This window comes from Neofelis nebulosa, chromosome 14 (assembly GCF_028018385.1).
Source record: "Neofelis nebulosa isolate mNeoNeb1 chromosome 14, mNeoNeb1.pri, whole genome shotgun sequence".
NCBI classification, from domain to species: domain Eukaryota; kingdom Metazoa; phylum Chordata; class Mammalia; order Carnivora; family Felidae; genus Neofelis; species Neofelis nebulosa.
The window spans coordinates 12,830,001-12,853,609 of record NC_080795.1 but is presented as its reverse complement, the minus strand read 5'-3'; the positions used below and the strand labels follow the sequence as shown (position 1 = coordinate 12,853,609).

At 37.6% G+C, this 23,609-nt stretch overlaps 1 protein-coding gene across 12 annotated transcripts in view; it reads left to right on the top strand.

Annotated features, from left to right (window-relative positions):
• Positions 1-23,609, top strand: part of ASPH (aspartate beta-hydroxylase) — a 226,948-nt gene that overhangs the window by 32,853 nt on the left and 170,486 nt on the right. For 6 of the 12 annotated variants that reach the window (XM_058699669.1, XM_058699666.1, XM_058699668.1 and 3 more), the window contains exons 2-4: positions 9,688-9,837; positions 11,578-11,622; positions 13,242-13,310. In XM_058699669.1, the coding sequence (XP_058555652.1) occupies positions 9,688-9,837; positions 11,578-11,622; positions 13,242-13,310 (264 nt within the window). Of the gene's footprint in view, positions 1-3,670; positions 3,825-9,687; positions 9,838-11,577; positions 11,623-13,241; positions 13,311-18,231; positions 18,935-23,609 lie in introns of those variants that run through there. The other 6 variants (XM_058699672.1, XM_058699671.1, XM_058699667.1 and 3 more) reach the window with 3 other exon arrangements.

Here is a 23,609-nt window from a genome sequence, read left to right as displayed (position 1 = left end):
ATTCTGTGTCTCCCTCTGTCTCTGCCCCTCCCCCGTTCATGCTCTGTCTCTCTCTGTCCCAAAAATAAATTAAAAACGTTGAAAAAAAAATTAAAAAAAAAAAAAAGAAAGAAAGTAGAAGCAAGAGAACTACAGGATCCAAGAAGTTGTTGAGTAAACGAGCTGGAAAAATAGGAGGGTGTGTGATCCGAGTGGATGTTTTTATTCTGTGCATCACATACTCGGGACAGCCTAAACCTTTGCATTTAGAGGTGGTGCTCCCTAGCTCGGGAGGGTGTGTGCAAGCAGATTTCACTCAATGTCTGAGGAGTTCTGTCTGTAATACTGGCTATTTAATAATTAGATTTCAAAAAAGTTGCTCATGTTTGCTGTGGAGACTATATGTAGATGAGGGAGGGTGTGTGTGTGTGTGTGTGTGTGTGTGTGTGTGTGTGTGTTTGAAGAAATAGATTTTTGGTATCTTTGGTATCTTTGGCTATCCTGCAGTTCTCATGATAGACTCAAGCCAACAGAGCTTTCTTAGCAAGGTTACAGAATCTTTCAAGATGGTTGTGCCAGGGAAGCTACAGAGATAGCTCAACAAGGATGAAAATGCCATTAGACAGGTGAATTAGGGTGCGTTTGTCACAAGAGCCCCGGTAGGGATATAATAATAAATGTTGGGGGGGGGGTGCCTGGGTAGTTCAGTTGGTTAAGCATCCGACTCTTGGTTTCGGATCAGGTCCTGATCTCACAGTGGGTGAGTTTGAGCCGTGTATGGGGCTCTGTGCCTCCTTGGGATTTTCTCTCTCCCCTTCTCTCTGCCCCTTCTCCGCCTTGAATGAATGAATGAATGAATGAATGAATGAATGTTGGCTATAGGATGGAGGGGAGCAAGGTCACTGGGGGTGAAGAAATGAAGGAAAGAGAACTTGTCACATTTGCCACACAGGTGGACATTGACATCACACGGTACTGGCTGGTTTCCAGGTGAGTACGTCACTGAGGGGAGAGAGCACCGCAGGTGGTCGATGGCAGTGAGGAGGCAGGTTGGAGGGCAGTATAACTGGACGGCATGGGCCTCAGAGGAAGAGGGTTTTGTTGTTATTTCTTTTTTAGGGGGTGAGGAAATGATGCTCGGCAAACTGGTAAAAGCAAGCCCTGCTTTCCTCCTCCTCCAGAGCCTGAGAATCAGAGCTGGTAGCACGGGAAGCCGTGCAATGGTTCTCTTCATGTGTGGTCCTGGCACCAGCTGCCTCCAGTCACCCGGGTGGGAACCTATTAGAAATGCACGTTCTCGGACCCCAGAGGCTCAGAAACTCTGGGAGTGGGCCCAGCAGTCTGTGTTTTGACAAGCCCTCCAGGTGACTGTGATGTGCTCCCGAGAGCCACTGCTGCGAATGAAAGCTGATTGGGTGAGAGGAGGGAAGTAGTCCTTGGGACCCGTGAACAGTCTCATGGATTTCCCCTGGCATGTTTTGGAAGCCGGTAGAGCCTGGCATCCTTGGACATGAGACTGGGCTTTTGTGGTCTCCAGTGGCATCAGGCTGATAATAATAGCCTCAGAGCACATGTTAGGAGTTTGATCTTTGTCTGGATGTAGGAATTGGCTATTAGCCCCAGCAGCGATTGATTACGAGGAATAATTTATGACTTTAGTTTGACTTTAGTTGTCATTGCCGGGGTTTTAAAACCATGATTTTCTATATGCACATGAATTTACTTTTAAACTTTTCATAAATATTTCCTGTCATAAAAATAAGTTGTGCTTATTATAAGTGAGAGTAACTTGGAATTCAGAATTTCTTTTTCGTTAAGGAAGAAGACAGGTTACATGTTATTTCACAGACTTAGCCTGTTCACCCTATCTCAAATAGCAGGTGTGCCATTATTGTGCCACTAGGGAGGGAAGACCTTTTCTTAAAAACCTGTAAAACTTGTAAAAGGTGAAGGAGAAGATGGTGTCAATGTGTGTGATGAACATTTGTCGAGGGGATGATTGGAGCTGTGTTGGAGAAGCCTCAGGGGTGAGGTACCCCCGAATTTAGTAGGCGTGATTCTCATCTCAATTCGGCGTTGGCCACAGACCTGTAATTCAGAATGTGGCTGCCTTGGTGCAGGCCCATAAAGGGAGGGAAGGAACTCCGGCAGCTTGGGCAGCCGTGGTGGCAGGCTGGTGTCATAAAACAGAATTGGGATTGGAGGGGTGGGGGCTTGTGCATGTGTCCCAACTGATTCATTGGAAACGTATCGCGTGGATGAATTCAACAAACACTTGCGCGCCTGGTTTAATGCCAAGACGCATTCTAAAGGCAAGGAAATTGAGGCCCCCAAATCAAAGTCAGGAAGCCAGTAATCGAATTCGGGTTTCTTAAGTCTGAAATGGGCTACCTACCATGTGAGTATAGTGGCTTGGTTTCCTGTGGCCCCAGGACAGGTCTCTTGTCACTCTTCCTCTCTCTGAAAACAACAAAAGAAAACCTCCGAAATATTTGTCAAATAAATTTGTATGGTGGCGGGTCTTCTTAATTCCCTGTCAACAATTGATTCACTATCATGTAACATTTTAGCACTCACTCACTTTAGCAGGACGGGTCTTTGAGGAAATGGCTCTTGGTCAGAGGACACCTGGGACGCTCAGCAGTTTTGTTCAGTTGCCCTGATGCCTTGTTCACTCTTTTCAGCTCTTGGCCATCAAATATTGGTACCATAGGCGACTGACTCCTCTTCAAAACATTTCAGTGTTTAATTTGCTTGTGAAGCATTCAGTTTGGCTGGAAAAAAAAAAAATTAAACCCTCATAAATAAAGGTTGCTGCCTTGCTCTCGATGCTATTTGTGCTAAATTAATTTAATGTACTAATCAGAGTTCTGATGAATTCTGTGAACTGCTAATTTTAAATCAGTGAATAAATGGTAGTAACTTTGGGCTGGTTTTACTTCCCAGAAGGGACTATGTGGAGTTGGGATTGGAAGGAAGTGGAAAAAATCAGAAACAGTTGCACACTCTCTTTCCAGTATTTTCTCTGAGGTCCTGTTTCCTGGATCACTGTTGCCACGCTTCAGGGTTCCTTCTTTCCCTGCCTGCTCCCTTCCAGCCTATTGGCCCTCCCTCTCCCCCATCCCTCCCCTGCCTATCTTCCCTCCCTGCTTTCATTCCCAGCTCCTTCTCCCTTCTTCTCTGGGGAAATATGTGTTTGTTTGTTTTTTACTTTTGCTGCATTAGGAATTAGACTTGGGATGATCATACCTGTGAATCAGAATTCTAGAGCATTAATTAATTTCTTACCATTTAGTTTTCTGTCTCATTCAAACAAACTAAGTAATGGTCTTTTCATGTAGGATTTCATTAGACCCTGAAGGGCCAGATCAAGCTGGTTTTGCGTGGGGCCGCATGTTCCAGCAAGGCCTGTTTCAGTTTTGAATGATTCGGTCCTTAGGCTAAAACCATTCGAGACTGACTCCAAGAAAACAGAACTGGCAACACACTCTGTTCCATTTCATTTTGTCCAGCATGCATAATTTTTTTAAGGTTTGGAGTTGGGAGACAGCACCAACCGAGAAAGGAATCCCGTAAGTGGGAGAAAGGCTGTCGCATTGTTAGGAGAGCATTTCAGCCTGAGTGATTAGCGGTATTTGGCCATGAGGAAGGGGCCTCTAAAAATAACTGCTGAGCAGAGTTTGCAGTCAGGTCCAATTTCAGTTCTAGAGGCCTTGCCCGTGGAACAGTTGGCCAGTCTGAAGCTCTGTAGGGAAGGGCACTTGGCGTGCGTGATACCTGCTGATAGCTGATTTTTGTCCTCCATATATACTCTTCATGGATTGAAGAAACCAAAATGGCTGAAAGTAAAGGTACATTTTTATTGTTTGGGTTAAAAGTGGTTTGGGATCTAGCTGACAGCTTTTAGCTTTATTTTCAGTTGTGCACCTTTAAAATAGTTTTGACTGTTCGACTACGTTTTCTACATCTTTTCTATTTAGAACTCCGGGAGACATCACCTTTTCATGGTAGTTTAATTTTTCCTGGAGTAATCTGTCCTTGATCTGAATATGTTTTGGTGTCTTAGAATACCTTTTAGTATATTAGATTATATATTTGTAAAAGCAGAAACCACATTTTAAAAAGTTCAGAAAAATGTACAAGCAGTCTTCTTTGGTCTTATAATTACAGTAAATTCAAAGAATTGTGTGTAGTTAGATTTAGATCTCATATGACATTACAGGAAATCTAAGGCATGTGTAAGTCTTGTATTAGTGAGCACACTTAGTTGGTGCAAGCAGAGCTTGACTCAGGCTTTACCATGTGTGGAAACTGACCTAATTTTTGCGAAGTGGGTGATAAATGCAAAGTAAAGATGCTAGTGTTTTATTTTGTTTTTAAACTGAATCATTAGCTTCAAGTGTTCTTGAATAATGTGTTGAATTTACATTTTTGTATATTTGTTTTTGCTTTAGTTTGTGAGTTAAGAATGTCTTTCCATTTAGTTGAAAGCAAGCTACATTAGCTCGTTATGTTTTTGTTTTTCAAATTGATTTGGACTTTTTGTTTATATATTTTCATTTGTTACATTAGGTAACCCTAGCAGAGTGGTAAGAGCCACTGCAGTCCTGCAACGGCACATACATTCACAAACAGAACCCCATCTCAAGACCCCAGATTTCTGGAACCTTCCCGTCCCAGTTCATTATGTCAAAAATTTATTTATGGAAAAAAAAAAAAAAAGACGTATTAAGACACCAAGACAGCTCCCAACTCTCAGCTGCCTAAGTGGCCACTGGAAGGAGTCTATTATTAGTATGGAGAATATGAATATCTTTACTTTGAACACTGTTTTAAATAAATGGTTAGAATGGGTCACCTGACTATTCTGAAGTACCTCATCCAGCCATGAAGAAGAATATGAAATATGTATCTTTAGTTCTTTTAGAAGACATTTCTCCCTGTTTCTCTGGTGATTACATAATCTGCATAGTTAGGTAAAATCAGCTGGTACTTCTGACCCACATTTACCAGTTCTTGGCTTCCAAAAGGTGATGCTTTGTAACATAAAAAAAAAAAAAAATCAGTTTGATGAGTTGCTTGACAGCTTTTATGTTTTTTTTTTAAACTTTAAATGTGTGGGGCTTATGTATAAATTTATGAAATCATCAGCATAATGCTAAGCAAAACTTGGACATGGTTGATTTGTAATCCAGTTTGTTGTAATCCAGTTAAGTGACTGACTGACCCCTGTTCAGGTGCTGGGGCATATCTTATTTTCTTTTTCCTCAAATGAACAATAAAATTTACCTATGGTCCCTAGCCCACGTTTTGTAGACACACATTTCATTGCTCGCTGTGGTAATTTTCTGTGTTTGGTAGTAAGAACAGTGTTCTGATTTGGAGGTCATTACTTTTGGTGGGTCAGTGTGGAAGAAAATGAATCCCACAGTTCTTGCCATATTCTTAACCTCCATTAACAAAATCTTGACTAATCCCTGGGACTACAGGTGGAATCATGAGTCAGAAAATGAAATGAACACTCTCAGATTTATTCTGATCTTAGAAAATAGGGTTGACTACTAGAAATAGCTTTGGTACAAAGTGCTGATTTCAGGTCTCTTTAAGGTGTTTCTCTTGAAGTGTTTATCTTACTGTGTTTATTTCAGTTCATTGGACAGAAACTAATCTGCCCTTTGGGACTAGGTACGCCATATTTTCAAAGTGACATATCAAGGGAGTATTATTTGGTGTCAGTTAAAACATTCTCCTAATGAAGATGTCCTGGGAAAGATTCCTTTTTATAATTTGCTGTTTGTTCCTTTATGGAATTAGTAAATATTAACCGTAATAAGATTAATAATACTAGAGTAACAATTTATTTGACATTATAAAGGATGGATAAAATATTGCTAATAATTTCATATTCTAGCTAAGTAACATTTACCCTTTTTTTTGACATTTATCTCTTTTAAAGTGATTAATCTGTTTGATAAACAGTATCTTAAATGAAAAATCTAAGATTTATTGTACATTTTTTGCATTCTTTTTTTTTTTTCAACATTTATTTATTTTTAAGAGAGAGAGAGACAGAGTGTGAGCAGAGAGGCAGAGAGAGAGAAGCAGGCTTCAGGCTCTGAGCTGTCAGCATGGAGCCCGACATGGGGCTCCAACCCACAAACTGTGAGATCATGACCTGAGCCAAAGTCGGACGCTTAACTGACTGAGCCGCCCAGGCACCCCCATTTTTTGCATTCTTAAACAGTTCGAAATATTATTTTAATGACAGACTCAGTTTGATGGTCATTATTCCCTTGTTCATAAGACTGTTTTAAGGACAGTTCAAGGGGAATAGCCCCCTGCCATGTATTCTTTTCAAATTCTTTATCTTGCTGCTGGTTTTCATACCTCCTACAGGCCTGCCTTCCATCAGCACTGTTGGTTTCTAATTTCTTTGAGCACTTTGTTGCTTTGACTCAGGTGAGGTTGTCTGTAAAGTATATTCTGTAGTTTTTTGCAGTAAGTTAGGAAACGTGATCAGAGTTGTTAGCCTCATTTCTAAAACAAATGTAAACAGTCTGTAGATAAAGTATGCTCTTTACTGTGTTTGGCTCCCCCTCCCCCCCATCCCTTAGCTCTGCTGTGGTGCACGCATTTATATGATTTTTTTAAAAACACTTTTCGCACTTTTACTTATATTTAGTGTTGCAGGTCAGTAACTTAGATGAGTATGTACTGAATTAACTTGGTTAAGTGATACTTTAGTTTTGAGAATCTTAGAAATTTTCCTTCATTTCTGCTTTAAGAAAGAGAAATGGACATAGAATTGATCTTTGAATTCAAGTAATTATTTTGTTTCATTAACGATTTCATTACAAACTCATTTTAAATTATAAATCCGTATTTGGCAGTAAATGGGTATTTCAGAAGGCATTTTTCTTATTATAATTAGTATTCTATATAAATGAGAGTATATGTGCATATATTTGTATGAATATAGAAATAAAAGTTTTTTTATACAGCATTAAAAAAATTCTTTTTAATGTTTATTTACTTTTGAGAGAGAGAGAAAGAGAGAGAGAGACAGAGTATGAGTGGGTATAGGGTAGAGAAAGGGAGACACAGAATCTGAAGCAGGTTCCAGGTTCTGAGCTGCCAGCACAGAGCCCGACATGGGGCTCCAACCCATGAACCATGAAATCATGACTTGAGCCAAAGCTGGACGCCCAACCAACTGAGCCATCCAGGTGCCCCTATACAGCATTAAAAATGTCTTCATGGGGCTCTTGGGTGGCTCAGTTGGTTAAGCGTCTGACTTCTGCTCAGGTCATGATCTCATGGTTTGTGAGTTCAAACCCCACGTTGGGCTCTGTGCTGATGACAGCTTAGAGCCTGGAACCTGCTTCGGATTCTGTGTCTCCCTCTCTCTGCCCCTTCCCCGTTCATGGTCTGTCTGTCTGTCTCTCTCTCTCTCTTTCTTTCTCAAAAATAAACATTAATTTTTTTTTTTGAAAAGTCTTCATATGTATAGGAGTTTAATAAACACACAACACTGCTGGTGTATCTATGCTACTCCTCTGTCCTCACTTTTTTCTCTTATTTTTTAAAATTTTAGTGATGCTCTATATTGTTCAGTAATATCAGAAATCATCATTTTCACCCACCAACATTTCTGAAGTTTTCACCCAGTCTCCCCCTCCCATGGCTGTGTTCAGGTAATGAAACAGGAAAGCCTGTTTTAAGTGCATTTAATATGTAACATTATAATCTATGCCCGGAGAGAATTTGGAAAAGTATACATTATGTTTTTAGATAGCCAGCCTTTAGGAGACTTTTAATAATCATATAAGAAATAGTAGATGGCCATATGTTATTTGGTAAGTATTCTTTTGTGAATTCACCATATGATTATAAATCTGGTCCTAATGTTAAAGAACATAAGAAAAGAAAATTGACTTTTTTTTTAAGAATGACATTTGTCTTATTTAGTCATAATTTTACATAATTAAATATGGATATCTAGAAAAAATATATGTATTTGAGTGTGTATACACACATACACTCTCACTTCCTCAGACTGATTTAGTTTTTGTGGCCCCTTTTGAAAAGTTGATCTACTGGTTTATTTAAAAAAAAATTATCCTTTTAATAAGATTTTCATTTCATTTTTTTTTCTTCTAGAAGATTTGGCAGTATATTCTTGATTTGAGCCATTGGAAAACTACTACCAGCATTCTTTAATGAGAGTTGGATTTAGGAATCAGAAAGCAGGTTCTAGATTAGAGCTAGTGCGTTTTTTTGTTTGTTTGTTTTTTTGTTTTTTTTGAAATCCTGTAATTTGGTTCACCCGTATGGATCAAGGAACTCAGGACCGTGGAAGTCAGATTTAATTCCTAGCTCTACCCAACTTGTCCTGGTGAATCATTTGAACTTTTTTCTATAAAACAGCGTTGATTATTCCTGTCCTTACCCGCAGTGGTTCTGAACCAGGCATCACCCTTGTAGGGTCATTGGCGGTGCTTTTGTTTGTCATAATCACCGGGAGCTCCTTACCTTTGGGACCCAAGGAAACCAGGGATGCCAGCTGCCCAGCAGTGTGAGGCACAATTGCACAGGTTAAAGAATTGTTCTTTACAGACATCCAGAAATGCCCTCTCGAGATACACTGACAAGACCTCTGTGAGAGTCACATGCAGTTGTGCGCGTGGAAGCCCTTTAAAATGTATGACCCGCGTTCCACAAAGAGAGGACAGTGTCCTGCTCTACTACCTGGTTGAACTTTTCCTTTTCTCAAGGGCATATGGGAATACGACCTACCCTTTTAATAGTATTTACTATGTTCCTTTGTAAGAGAAATTTGAATACCGTGGTCCTTTCTTTCAAGGACAGTGTTGTCCATTTTCTCACAGTGTCACTTGACTGTCATGTTTTGTTTGTTTGTTTACTTTGGGCTGTAAGAATATTTCCAAAAGAGAAGGTGTATTTAACACACGAGATGTGATACATGACACTCAGCGGACAGAGTTTACAAAGCTGTTTCCTGCATTGAGACCGATTGGATTGTGCATGATGAGCCTTTTCCTGCTTCCTTAGACCCCAGTGGATCTTGTCACAGAGGGGGACTAATTGTGCTGTTTTGCTTCCCTTCTTCCTTGACCTCTCTTTGCTCTAAATAGTCTTGTTCCTTCTTCTGTCCTTCTCTGGATAAGAATATGGAGCCATTGTGGGGGGAGATATTTTCTGTGACCATTAAGAGGCGTTTTAAGATTCTACAGACACTAAGTGGGTCAGAGAAAAGGATTTGGCTACATTTCTATAGGATTTCATTAAATCGTTGATAGGCACTGAACTTTAGGGGAGGTTATATTTAGGTGGTTTGGGTAAAGAACTTGGAAGGTATACATGTTATATGTATTGCATATAATATAATACACATGTTATATCACATTTTATTTTTAAAAAATTGTTAGCCAACGAGTAGTTTATTTCTTTCATTACTTCTAAGTCAAAGTTTTACATATGTAGTGTTGGGTCTAAACAGAATCTTTTCTGTTTCAAAATCTTCATTTTACATAACATGTTCTGAGAATTTGAGTGAAAACTGTTTTTGAAATGATTTACCAATGTAAACACTTTCAAATTACTGGAGAAATAATTCAGGAAAAAGAGGTGTTTAATAAAGTGTCATCTTGTATAATGACATTGTTCATCTGTTTTATTTTTAAACAGATACAAAGCATGGAGGACATAAAAATGGGAGGAAAGGAGGACTTTCTGGAAGTTCATTTTTCACATGGTTTATGGTCATTGCATTGCTGGGAGTCTGGACATCAGTAGCTGTCGTCTGGTTTGATCTTGTTGATTATGAGGAAGTTTTAGGTAAGAATTTTGGTATCATTTCTTTTGTGAATTTGTAAAAGCATAAAAGACATTCTTTAGTAATCTTAAAGATTTGTCATTATTTGGGGGCATACTCTTAATTTCTGTAGGCTTTCACTTGTTCTCAACAGGGTGGAAATACAAGGGGATGTTAGCAGGGTTACCTGGGAGTAATGACTTTTCAGCTTCTTTGAACATGAGCTGCAGTTAAAAAAAAAAAAGGCTTTATACTGTATGTATATCACACAGAAAAGTTTTATCAAATAGCACTTAACTCTTAGGAAATGGAGTACTCTCATTTTTATTCATCGTGTTAGGAGTTTTAAGTATTCATGAGCCACTGAATTTATTTCAAGACCCAATTTGCAAGACCCTTCCTTAGAAAGCATTTTGAAGCAAACCCCTTCTTCTTTTTGGAATGAATGTGTGTGTGTGTGTGTGTGTGTGTGTGTGTGTGTGTGCATGCGTGCATGTGTGCGTGTGTATGTATTGGTGCTGGGATGGGTTGTATGTGTGTGTAGGTGTTGGGATAGGAGTGTGTATATGTATGTAGGTATTGGGATAAAGGTATGTATGTGTAGGTATTGGGATGGGGATAGAGGTATGTGTGTAGGTGTTGGGATGGGGGTGTGTCTGTGTAAGTGTTGGGATAAGGGTGCGTGTGTGTGTGTAGGTGGTGAGGTGGGGTGTGTCTGTATGTGTAGGTGTTGCCATAAAGGTGTGTCTGTGCTGTATAGGTGCCGGGATAGGGATGCGTGTGTGTGTGTAGGTGCTGAGATTGGTGTGTGTGCATGTGCGTGTAGGTGTTGGGATAGGGGTGTGCATGTGTGTGTAGGTGTGCGTGTGTTAGGTACTGTCTGTCTGCTGTTGCAGTTGTCATGTTATTTCAGATAGTTGTCTTCCTTTCTCCTGATTTTTCCTTTTCTCTCCCAATAATCACTGCAGTTGTTCATGACTTTTTACATTAACGATTCATTACCATTTGTAGAGTCCTATTCCTTGTTTTTTTTCTGCCTCATGAAGTCTTTTTTTAAATTGAGATAAAATTTATATAACATAAAATTCAATATTGTTGATATGTGAAAATGTACAGTTTACTGGCAATGTACAGGTTACTAGTATACTTTCTGCATCTGTGATTTGCTTATTCTTGATATTTCGTATACAATCCTACATTTTGCATTCAGCATACTGTTTTCAAGGTTCACTACTTACTCCATTTTATGGCTGAATAGTATTCCATTGTATGGAAACACACCACATTTTGCTTATCCAGTCATCTGTGATGGACCTTTGGGTTGTTTCCACTTTTTGGTTATTGTAAGTGGTCTTCCTCTTTAATAATCCAGTGAAAAATGTGGACCGTGTCACTGAAAACAAAACCCGTGCTGTTCTATATGTAGCAGGTTGCATAGAAAATCCCCTCTCTTCCATAAAGCCTTCTGCTTTAGATGTTAGATTATAGCCATCTTTCTGGGGGAGAAAAGGCAAAACATGCTTATGGGTAATCTCCCTTTGGTTGAAGCTTTTCATTGTGATTAAAGCAAAGTGTCTCTGGATAGACTGTGAGAGTAATAGAGGAAGAATTTTAGTTTGGAGACAAACTGCTGAGTACATCTGTGCTTTTGTTGACGTACTATGGTATATTGCTAGGGAACATCTATTAAACAAAAGAAGAGATTTAAAATTATTATACATTTAAGAGCAAGTAACAATTTTCATGTTTTTACATGCATGCAGCCAAAGCAAAGGACTTCCGTTATAACTTATCAGAGGTACTTCAAGGTAGGCCTTTGGAGATGCATTTTAAGTCTACTTGTGATATCTCTAAAACGTCATCCTTATTTTATTAACTTAGTTGTCACATGCATTAGAGAATATAAGTGGTAGGACCAATTTCCCCCTTTAAGTTTGTCAGAAAGTATGGTATTTTCTGTCTTTTTTTTTTGTTAATGTTTATTTATTTTTGATAGAACACAAGGGGGGAGGAGAAGAGAGAGAGGGAAACACAGAATCCGAAGCAGGCTCCAGTCTCTGAGCTGTCAGCACAGATCGCTCGAACCCACAGGCCATGAGATCATGACCCGAGCTGAAGTCGGACGCCCAACTGACTGAGCCACCCAGGCGCCCTGATATTTTGTCTTTTTAATGTTACTTGAGCTCTGTGCTGTAGATTGCCTCAACGTGCAGACCAGTGCTTTCTATTTTCTTAGTAATGGAAGTGATACTGCCTTATCTGTCCATCACTATTATTACTATTATTATTATTATCACCATCATTTCTAATGTGTTTTCTAAACCAGACTTCTACATAGCAAGTTAACTAGTTCCCTAAGTAGAACGAGGGCTCTGGGAGGGTAAAGATTGATCACAGCCACTTTCCTCCAAAAGTTCTGCCTGCTCTTAGGCAATGTTTTAATTTACTTTTTACTAAAGAGATAACAGTACTACAAACTGATGTTTTAGTACTAATGCTGTATTTGTGATTGTTGTTTAAAATATTTCCGTACGTTATGTCTCTTCACAGCCATTATCCTATAATGGGTTATAAATCATGTTGATTTTAGGACGTTTTTTAAGGGTTGAATGTATCCGACTCATATTTGAAGTGCTAAACATAGCAGTGTTCCTAGATAATAAAGCCTTAAGATACATATTTATTCTGCTTGAAGAGGAAAGGCTCTGGTTCTGTTGTCTTCTCAAGTTGTGGTTTAATCCTTTTTTTTTTTTTCTTTAATAGATAGCTAGTGCTAATTAAGTTTTAGGTGAGATAATTAAGTTTTCCTTTGAATTTCAGAAAGCCAGTTTTACATACTTTATTTCCAGAAGTCTTTAAGGTTGAGTCATGATATTTCTGTTGTAAATCACTATTTTATAAAATATAAAATTAATTGCCCTCTTATTTTCAGTATTTATACTTGATATTAATAAATATTAATTGTATTTAGTCTTTATTTGATGTTTGGCGGGTGTTCCTTTTGTTTTGAATATTGATGGTGGTAGGAACTTTCCTACTTTAGATGCATTAAATTTCATGTTAGAAACACCTCAAGAATGTTTCTTATATATGTTGAAAATTTTACCTAAAATCTTTTTTAGTAGCGTAATAAAATTCTTCTGAAAGGATTAAATCAGACGCTATTAAAACTTTAAAGAAAATATTTTATCTCAGTTATATTTCTTAGATTGTTAGCCAAACAGTTCCTGAATCTGTAAGAGAATTGCCTGTCACTTACTTGTAGGTAAGGTATTCAGTTAGGATCTTCAGGATTTTCAGGATTCGGAGAGCAAAGAATTGCATTGATCGGTAACATTTATGGCTAATGTTCAGGCCGGCAGTAAGTGGTAATACCTTATCAAACTTTTCTCCTTTCCTCCCATCCCTCTTTTCCTCCCCTTTGCAGGAAAACTGGGAGTCTATGATGCTGATGGTGATGGAGATTTTGATGTGGATGATGCCAAAGTTTTATTAGGCAAGTAGATTCTTTACTTTTTGCTGGAAACAAAACAATATGTTTGCCTTAATAGTATCTATGTCAGTCGTACACATTTTATGGAAGATATTTTCCCAATTTAATTGTATATTTCATTCTTACTGATGTGTTGATGGCTTAATTGTTTTTCCATGGACTTACGTTTCAATTTACTTTTATAAGTGGATAAGTGTATAGCTCTTGCACGTAATGTTTTTATAAGCATAATAATTTCATATCTATTTACAGATTTAAAGCACTTCATATTCTGAACTTAATATTTGAGCATATAGATAACGTCCTAGCCTGTTTTCAGATATGGTAATTATAGCCATTCATTATCATCAGTTGACATAATTCACTTCCATTTGAAAATGTAAGTTTCTAAAGGCTTACATAAATTCATTTTGAAATAAAATAGTGGTACTAAACATTTTAAAGTGTCCTATGCATATTTTAAAGGTAACATTAAAATATGAACCAGTAGTTTTTGGCTGGGTTTCTTTATTTTAGAAATCTTGAAACTTTCTCTTTCTATCTCTAGAATTACCTGTCTTTTATCATTGAGATATTTCTTATAATATATAAATATGTGATATTCCCTCATTTGTTTTATTTTTTTTTTAATTTTTTTAATGTTTATTTATTTTTGAGACACAGAGAGACAGAGCATGAACGGGGGAGGGGCAGAGAGAGAGGGAGACACAGAATCAGAAGCAGGCTCCAGGCTCTGGGCCATCAGCCCAGAGCCCGACGCGGGGCTTGAACTCACAGACTGCGAGATCGTGACCTGAGCTGAAGTCGGACGCTTAACTGACTGAGCCACCCAGGCACCTCCCCTCATTTGTTTTAAAATGCTGCCTTCCTAGAAAGGATGGTGCTAATTTTAATATTTTATATAATTTGGCCTGGTGAGATGTGTGTTTCTGCTTCTGAAACAGCATTGCCTCCTTTGCTTTACTATGTAGTGTTACATGTATTAAAATTTTATATACTAAATTATTTAGAAAAATTTCAAATAAGACATGGTATTGTACACTATGTTTGCCAGAGTATTAGTGCAAAGAAATTCATCTTAGACACACAGTTTTGTGTCTATTTTGTGGATATGAAAAAAAATGAGAGGATATCATATTTATAACCAATGGTCCATCTTAACTTCCTTATAAAACAGTAACTTCTAAATATGAAAAAAAAAGGTATAGTTGTGATTAAGTGTAATTTAGCTTCCTAATTTTGACCTTAGTTTATGTTTGCTTATTACTGCTCAGTGAGAATTAGTTTTGCTGCTTGCCAGTGGAAGCTTACTATCCATGAAGTTTTTTCTCTGTCTTAACCTTAATGGAATTTTCTATTATTTTGTTATTACATATCTAAATTTTTCTATGAATATGGTAAATCCTCAGAAGACTATAATCCAGGACATATAAAAGAAGTAAAATATATAGAATTTAACATATTGGAATGATGCTAATTTGCTTGCCTATAAATGGTTTATTATTCCATTATATTACTTTAAACGATGGGTTCTGAGTAGTGAAGCTTTTTCATTTTAAAGATAACTTCATGTGGGCCATGTTTCCTCATTTTTAGAGATAATATTACTTCCATCTGCTACATTTCGTTGGGTTTTTTGGGGGGAGGGCTGGAAATCAGCTATGTGGTTTGTCAGGGAATATCAACTATTAAATATTAAAATATATTATTTTGCCTATAGAACACACTGATTTCCATAGCAAATACATTAATAACTTGATTTTTAGTATTTTAGTTTGCAAGAGTTTATTTCCTGTAATGTTTTTAAGTAACCATTAAGAGGTTAATTCATTGTAACTTAGAACATTGCCATTTACAATAAGACATATATGTGGTATGGGCAAATTATAACTTGTTCCTTTTATAAAAATTGTATATTTGGAGGTAGAACCAAATTTGGTGAATCTCAGCATTCATTTTGGTCATTTGACTATTAAATGCACAAAGGCTAAGATAAACTATCTTACCATATAAATGTCCTAATTCACCGTTAGCCTGTGGCTTCACAGTTAGCTGAAACAAACCAGAAGTGAGCAGTCTGGCTCACTTATGTCCTCGGACCCTATTTCTGTAGTGATTGAATTCTCTGCATGAAATACAAGCTTGAGTGGAATTGAATTTTCTAGCTAAAGTTCTTTTTTAGTTGGTGAGGTTATCATAGCTTAGTTGTACCTCTGTTACTGGCAGGTCGTTTGAAAACGAGAGCCTGGTGAATTCTTTGGTTACGGAGTCATTAATGGGCTCTGTATGTTCAGGGAAAGGTATTGGGGTGGGGGGAGCAAATTCAGTGAGTGTGTATCCCAAAATAAACCAGACTTGTTGGGTACATTCTCACTGGAGAGACTGCTCAAGGTATGGGCTTTGGATTAAGGCACAGGGAAACCAGAGGGACAGACGTAGGTAGGAAGCTGGAGATAAGGGAGAGCTTGGCTTGTAGATATAGTAACAGTTGAGATATGCTGAACTTTCGTAGGGTTGGCCTTTCTTTCATAAGTATTTCTTTCTGCACTCTTAAATCTGCGTGTATCTAAATGTTATCAGTTTGAGGAAATGTACCCATTCATATTTACATTTCACATTCTAAGATTTGGTTTTTCTTGTGGAATATAAAGAGAGAATGAGATATGTGTGGGTAAATCAAGATATTCTGAACAGCCATCATTAATTTCACTTCATTGTTTCTGGCCATGGCCCTTATGATATACTCGAAAATATTCAGCCTGTTGACATACTTCCTACTTCTGTGGCCAAATTACTTAAAATAACGTATCTTTGATAATGGTTTGGATTATTGAAAACTACATTGTTGGACATTGTGTTCTTTGAAAACTTGTTTCCTGAATAAAATTAACAGGAAAGTGATCCAAGGACTAAATGCCTACAGTAGCATCATCGTAGAGTAACACAGTCTAAGGATTACGCGATTGTCCTTTTGTCCGTGACTAGCACCTAGCTGGCACCACATCAGGCATGGCTGGAGAACAAAAAGGAACACCGTCAACAATTCTAGAGCCTGGATAAGCTTTTGTAGACCGGATGCATCCATGAGTGAACTGGATCTTGTCCACTCCAAGGCATTCGCCTCCGCCCTTGGGTTCAGGCCTGCTCTCAGAGGCTGAGGAATTATATCCCCAGAATATTTCCCTTTTTCTCCTTGAAGTAGTATTTTTGTCTTAAGAACCGCAGGAAGGTTGCATACTTGAGTCATAGTTTTGTCCAGATACTTCTGCATATTTGTTGAACACTTCAGCCTGGCATACTGAAGGGTAGTAAAGTTTTATAATTTATATTTGATACTTGGAAGTACTAGTATTTGAAAATGGAGAAAAAGAAACATGATTCTTGTGAATATACAGCTATAGTGTTTTAAGGCAGGAAGAAGAAACAATGTTACTCCCACAGAGATTTGAATGGGAAATACAGACCTCCTCGGTTCATAGCCCTTGTCAACTGTTAAGTTCAGTGGAAAACATTCTAGTTGTACCAACGAGTAGTTTAAATACCAGAATACTGCAATTTGTTTTCTCCTACCCCCCATACACAAAGAATGATATGATGTAGCCAGCTCTTCTGTGGACCAGAGTGGGGGAAATACACTGTATACTTTAATATTTATACTAGGTGTCTTATTGTTGTGGCTTAGCTGCCAATATTGATTGCTGACGGTTATGCCACATGGAGAAAGTTTGAGTTGTCCAAGCCTGACCTACCCAATGAGGTGGTTAGAATCTGAAAAGCTCCAAAGTCATGGATGTTCACATTTTTTACAGCCAAAGCCCTTTACCCTGTGTTTTTTTTCTCTTCTTCACAAGTATGGGTTTTGTTATATATGGCTTGGCAGTATTGGTGGATTTTTATATTTACTGTGTCCAGAGATGTTTCTTACCCAAAGCCAGTTCTTCACAGGAAAAACCTATGATATAAATATATACTTTGCTTTCTTTCCATTTCGATGGCCTGTTTTGGGACTAATACTTAAACAGAACAAAACAACAACAACAAAAACAGGAGCCAGGGTCTAAACAACAACAACAAAAACAAAAACAAGAGCCAGGGTCTTTGCAGTAGAAGCTTATTTCTTAGGCGTATGGAAAGAGAACCTTGGAATGTTCCTATTAGCAAATGACTGGGACCTGGATCAAACTTAATATTGGTAAGCAGAGTGAATTATTATTAATAACTGACTCTTACCCTTGGTCACAATTACAGGACCATGAGTCAGTAGCCAGAACACTGTAAATTACAGCTAACATCTTACTGTGTTAAACTTCAAGTTGATTATCTGATATAATTTGAATACATTTACATGTCTATCCGTGGATGCTATCGACAGTAATCTTGGGAGTCATGTAATTCCAGAGTTTCTAAAGTTAACTCTGGGTCCAAGGGGAAAAATGTGAGGAAATGAACCTTTTTATTTTCTTCCAATGAATATGTACCGATATATGTAAGTGCTTGTATAATCAACTCTCGATAATATCTGGTTGGTAACTCAGCAAATGTGGAGGTTGGTCAGAAGTATCTATCTTTTTACCGTCATAGTACTTTCATTCGTTCTTCCACTGACATTAATCAGTTGATTTTGGCTGATGCAATTTTGTGTTTTGGGGCTCTAGATTCTCTACTGAGACAAAGGCAAACCTGGTTAGGGGCTGGTAGGAATGGCGAGGACTGGTCGAATTGGACCTTTCCTGTGGTACATATGATTGAGAGTTGATTGTAAGGTGTGCATCTTAATCAGCCTCTTTAGTTTCCAAAATACCTTTTCCATAAACTTCTGTGACCATGATGCACATCCTTTTTGAGATCGCTCTTCCTCAACTTCTTTTTTCCACCTAACTGCTCTCCTTATTTTCTCTTTCTCTCTTCCTTTATTCTTATGTAGGCCTGACCAAAGATGGCAGTAATGAAAATATTGATTCTCTTGAGGAAGTCCTTAATATTTTAGCAGAGGAGAGTTCAGATTGGTTTTATGGTTTCCTCTCATTTCTCTATGATATAATGACTCCTTTTGAAATGCTAGAAGAAGAAGAAGAAGAAAGCGAAACCGCAGATGGTGTTGATGGTACGTCACAGAACGAAGGGGTTCAGGGCAAGACTTGTGTCATTTTGGATTTACATAACCAGTAACTTTGATTCAGGGACTGAAGTCATTGGCTTATGAAAACCCGAAGCAGTCTCCTGTTTCTTTCTTTCCTTTGCTCACCCAGGGCTTAACGCGCAGTGGGGCAGCTGTGATCAAACAGTAAAAGGCAACCACGTGATCTCTCTCCCCAGTACAGCTCCTAGCTAGTCCCTTGCTCGGCTCCCCCACCTCTAGAGGAGAAAGTGGCACCCCTCGTTCTTGTAGTAGTCTGCAAAGCGCATTGACGATGTTGTTCTTGGTGGTGTAATTGGTTTCTGTATCGTTTTGTTGCAACTTATGTATTCACTGAACTAAATTGAGAAGGCTTAATGGCAAATTGTGTTGTGATTAACCCTTGATGCTTGTCTTTCTAACACACTATTAATGGAGATGATTATAATTCACTTGATTATCAAAATGTTTCTGGCATGATTCATACATTAAATGCTTCTCTGTTCTTTAATATGACTGGTGCGTAAAGTGATGGTTCTTTAAAAAGCTGATTTTCTTTATTGTAATTTGTTTAGGTGAACTGATTTGTCAGATAGGATAATACAAATTTCAGTGTAAAATTCTGTATTAACGGTGCTTTTAAAATAATTTGAAAATAAGCCCATGTTTTTGCCTTAGGGTAGTGAAATTACTGTATTCAGATAGCAGTATGTCTGAATATTTCTGTACAAAAGCAAAATTTATTTTTAATTTTATTTCCAAATTACATCCAGAGAAAGAAATTTGTATTTTTTTTAAGTAGGCATATTACCACACAAGAGGGAAAATGTGAATATGTATCTTAAATAATGTTGTACACATTAAAACTATTCATCCTAAATAAGTCTTTTTCCATTTTTTTCCCTGTATTTCCTTATTAAGTGACTATCAACTTCGGCTTAGGTAAAATATGGTTTTTAGATTTATAAATTAAATTTACTAAAGTGGTCATTCTTTTCAGGAGAATGATTTTTTTGACATTAGAAAACCTTGAAAACATTTTTGAATCAGTTTATTTAAAATGAATTTGCTTCAGTAATAGTAAAAGCAGTTGTATTAACTGTATATGAGCTGCATTTCATAAAATGAGACTTTATGTGTATCTTTACTGCTTGAAAGCGATTAGGACCTCTGGTTTCTGTTACCTTTTAGGGAGTGGTGTTTCATGTGTTTAAATCTCTTTGAGCTTAGCTCTCTGTGAAACTTAGCTTTGATTACTCATTGAGCTTAAAATTTGAATATGTTTCTATTTTTGAACCTTTATGTAGCTATAGTAATTTCTCCTTTTCAAATATTTTTTTTTTTTTTTTTTTTTTTGTATTTAACCAAATTGCTTTCGGTAAGATAGATAAGTCACCCATTTTTTTTCCAGAGGGGAACATGACAAATTTGGTTTCTCAGCTGGAAATCACAGTTGGAGGCTATTTAGGTATTTATAAGTATGCAGCTCAGCTCAGCAATGGCCGGAACATAAAAGTATGAAATCAGAACACAGGAAGCACATCAGCTTCCCCTTTACCCACCACTCACATGTGTCAGAAAAAAACTGCAACTTGCTAATCTTAAAAAGCATTATTTTAAAGCTACTTTTGCATGTGGACGCGCATGTTGTACATGGGACAGTGATCTCCTGAAGCTTACGTGGCTATTAAAACTCTAGTCTGTCCTTCCCTAATTATTCAGGGAATATGATTTTGTTAATGGTTCTGACAGTGGAAATTTTCTGATTTTGAAATGTTAATATCCTGGAACACACGAGTGTGATCTTAATAATGTTCTTTTTGAAAGTTTATGCAGTCTTTGTCCATTTTGATTGTGTCTTCCACTTCGGATTTGAGTACTGTGAAATGTCAAAGTTCATTAGGTTTAAATTCGAAATAATCTTATGCCTCATGCTCAATGAAATTCATGTAGCCAGACGTCTAAGATGTATTTTTTAGAGCAGTCATGTTTCAGTGTTCATTACTACTAACTCTAGAAGATGTGTGATTAGTTTGAGAAGTAAATTAATTAAATTTGTGTGTTAAAAATGTTTGGAATCATTAATTTCTCATCAGGCTCTTTTTTTTTTTTTTTTTTTTTTTGTGCCGTGATAATGATACTAATGCACGTTTTATGTACAGAAATTAATTATGCTTTATTTTTGTAAGTGAAAAATAAGTGAGGTAATAATTTTCTATTTTTCCAGTACCCTGTCTAGTCACCCCTTTTGAAAAGTCTCTGATCAAGGTAAAACCTAGGGAGCTGGTGAACCCCTGACTTCTGTGACTTCCTTCAACTTGTGGCTAAGGCTTGTTTTGGTGAGAAAAAATAAAGTTGTTTGCAAAACAAGTGTAGCGTATTTTGAAGCTGATCAAAATTACTTCACTTAAATTTTTTGTATTGTATTTGTTATAAATTTTAATTTTTCTAAGGATTTATTGTATAATTTTTTAATTCATAGTATAAATATTTTCCTAGCTTTATGTGTTTTAAGCTTAGGGACTTACTTAAAAAGGCAAAATTGTATTCTGTACATTGGAATCTTTATTTGTAGTCATGCAATTTTAAGTTGTATTGTATTTACTCTGTTTTTCTCAGTTCGAACAACCAGAGGAACGTCGCGCAATGTGCTCTGTGTTCAGATGTAGCCTTGTGTCCTTAGAACTGCAGAGTCGGGTTCTCTGGTGTTTGGCTTAAAAACCAAGCAGTGGCACTCTGGGGATTCGTTTCTGCATTGTAGCTTCTTTCAGTCCCAGTTTTCTCTGGGACGTGAGTGGTGGGGCGTAAGGCAGTTGGAGAACTATCTTGTGGGTGCCGGTCTTGTTAAATCCCTAAAGCCTAGCTGCCAGCTGCCTGCCTGGGAGAATCAGGTAGATGCCCCAGACATAATGGAATGCTGGGTGGTGGTGCTTTTTCATCTTGTACTCGATTCTTTATTCTAGGAATTACCCACCTGCCTCATAGAGCTGTATCCAGACATGTAAGCACAACTTCTCTGCTTGAGTTCTGGTGTGTACGTACTTACTTACAGTTTGAATACAATGTTTCCTTTCTACCCTGATAAAGCTTTGGAGAATTCTCAAAAGCAGCTAAAGGCATTGGCAGTTATTCTTAATTTGAGCGATCGCTTGGTAGTTGCGCCTTTTGGTGATTGATATTCATGATCCTTTCTAAATGAGATCCTGGTCTGTGAAATAAATAGTTCTCTGTGATTTGGGCTGTGGAATTTTCTTTGAGTACAACGCATATTTGGAGCATTTTCATGAAATTCACTGACTCAGACTTTATTATACAAGTCGACTGATAGAATTGTATGCCAAATTCTGTGCCTCTGATACTTGTTGTTAGTTGCATAACCAAGTAATACATAGGAATAGATATTAACTAGATTGTGAGCTCCTTAAAGTTAGGAACCAGGTCGTAGGCTTCGTTTGAATCCCTCTTCAAAGCTGAACCCAACGTATGACATTTATTAAATATTTACTGGGGTTATTAGTCTTGATGAGTGATAACCTCAAGAGTTACTCATTGCATAATGAAATACTGAGGTGTTTTGTTTTTCTTTTTCCGAAGCCAGCTTAAATAAGTGAAAAGATTATTGGACTCTTTTTTTCCCCCAAGAGAAGTGCCATGTTGAATTCCAAACAGTAAACCTGTGCTAACTGAGGTCTAAGGTGAGCTTTCCCATGTCTCGTAAGTTTGGTTTTGAGTTTGCATCTTCATTCAGACTTTCTGTCTCTGGATATAATCCCTTCCTAAACTTTTAGTCATTCCGTTCTCTTCTGCTCTGATCTTCCCTTCCCCGCTTAACACAGAGCATCGGAAGGTTTGTAGCTTGCTTTTTTCAAAAATGCCTGTGATAATACTGTTATGACATCTATTTGAAAATAGAAAAGAAATTGGTGTAGTGTCCTGGCATTAGCTGAACTAGGTAGGCATCCATTCTAGAGCAACAGTCTGCATAGCTCAGAGAACTTAGGCATTTGGGCCCTTTTTTTTTTTTTCTCTCTCTCTCTCTGTGGTCAGCGTTGAAATAAATTGTGATGTTTTGGTATGGGGAGGAGGAGGATGAAAAACTAAAGCTCAGGGTGATTCACAGGTCTCACCAGGGGCTGTGGGAGTGGCTGAAGAGACCCAAGTACAAAGCGATTCCCAGCCTACCAAGTGTATGGCCATGTCTCCAAAAACCTGTAGTAGCTACTTGGGTTTCTGTAATGGAGCCAGTCTTCTAAAATTATGTCTGTTGCATGTGGTGGAACCAACCATTGGCTTAATGATTCAGCATGTTAATTTGATACAGAACATTTCATCTTGAAAATGTGTGTGGGATAGTGGCTCTGAGGCAGTTGCCAAAATAACATTAATTACTTTTAGGCAACTCATGTTCTAAGGAAAGAACATAAGACCTGCTTTTCAAAACTTTCTGTTCAAAAATTCTCAAATAGTTAACAGAGCTATTTACAGTAATTACCTTGAAAACCGTCAGACTTTTAGGAGCGCCTGGGTAGCTCAGTCAGTTAAGTGTCTGACTTCAGCTCAGGTCATGATCTCGCAGTCTCTGAGTTCATGCCCTGCATCAGGTTCTGTGCTGACAGCTCGGAGCCTGGAGCCTACTTCAGATTCTGTGTCTCCTTCTCTCTCTGCCCCTCCCCCGCTTGTGCTTTGTCTCTCTCTCTCTCTCTCTCTCAAAAATAAATAAACGTTAAAAAAGATTAAAAAGAAAACATCACAGTAACCGTAAAGGCAAAAGGAAGTAAAGAACATGGTGATTATTTATTCTTTGCCATTTTCTTTGACTACAACCACATCCTGATGCTTTTTTGATGACTGCTTTCATTTGGAATGTATTCTATCAACAAAACCAATTTTCATCCAAATGAGTTACCAGAATGAGAATACCAGAATGCTTCCTTTTCAGGCTCTAATTGATAGAATTTTCTTTATACTACTTGGAAACTTTATTAAAGGAGTTATATTGTCATGAATTTGATTGATTGATAAAATTGTTCCTTTTTTTTTTTTTTTTTTGTCCTTGGTTATTGGCTATGGTAGTAAGGAGAGAAAAGAAGAAAAATAGGGCATGCTTGTTGATGTTTTGATGCTAAAGGGAGTCCACATCAACCACAGTTACAAATAAGAATGTAATTCTGCCTATACTTAGGAAT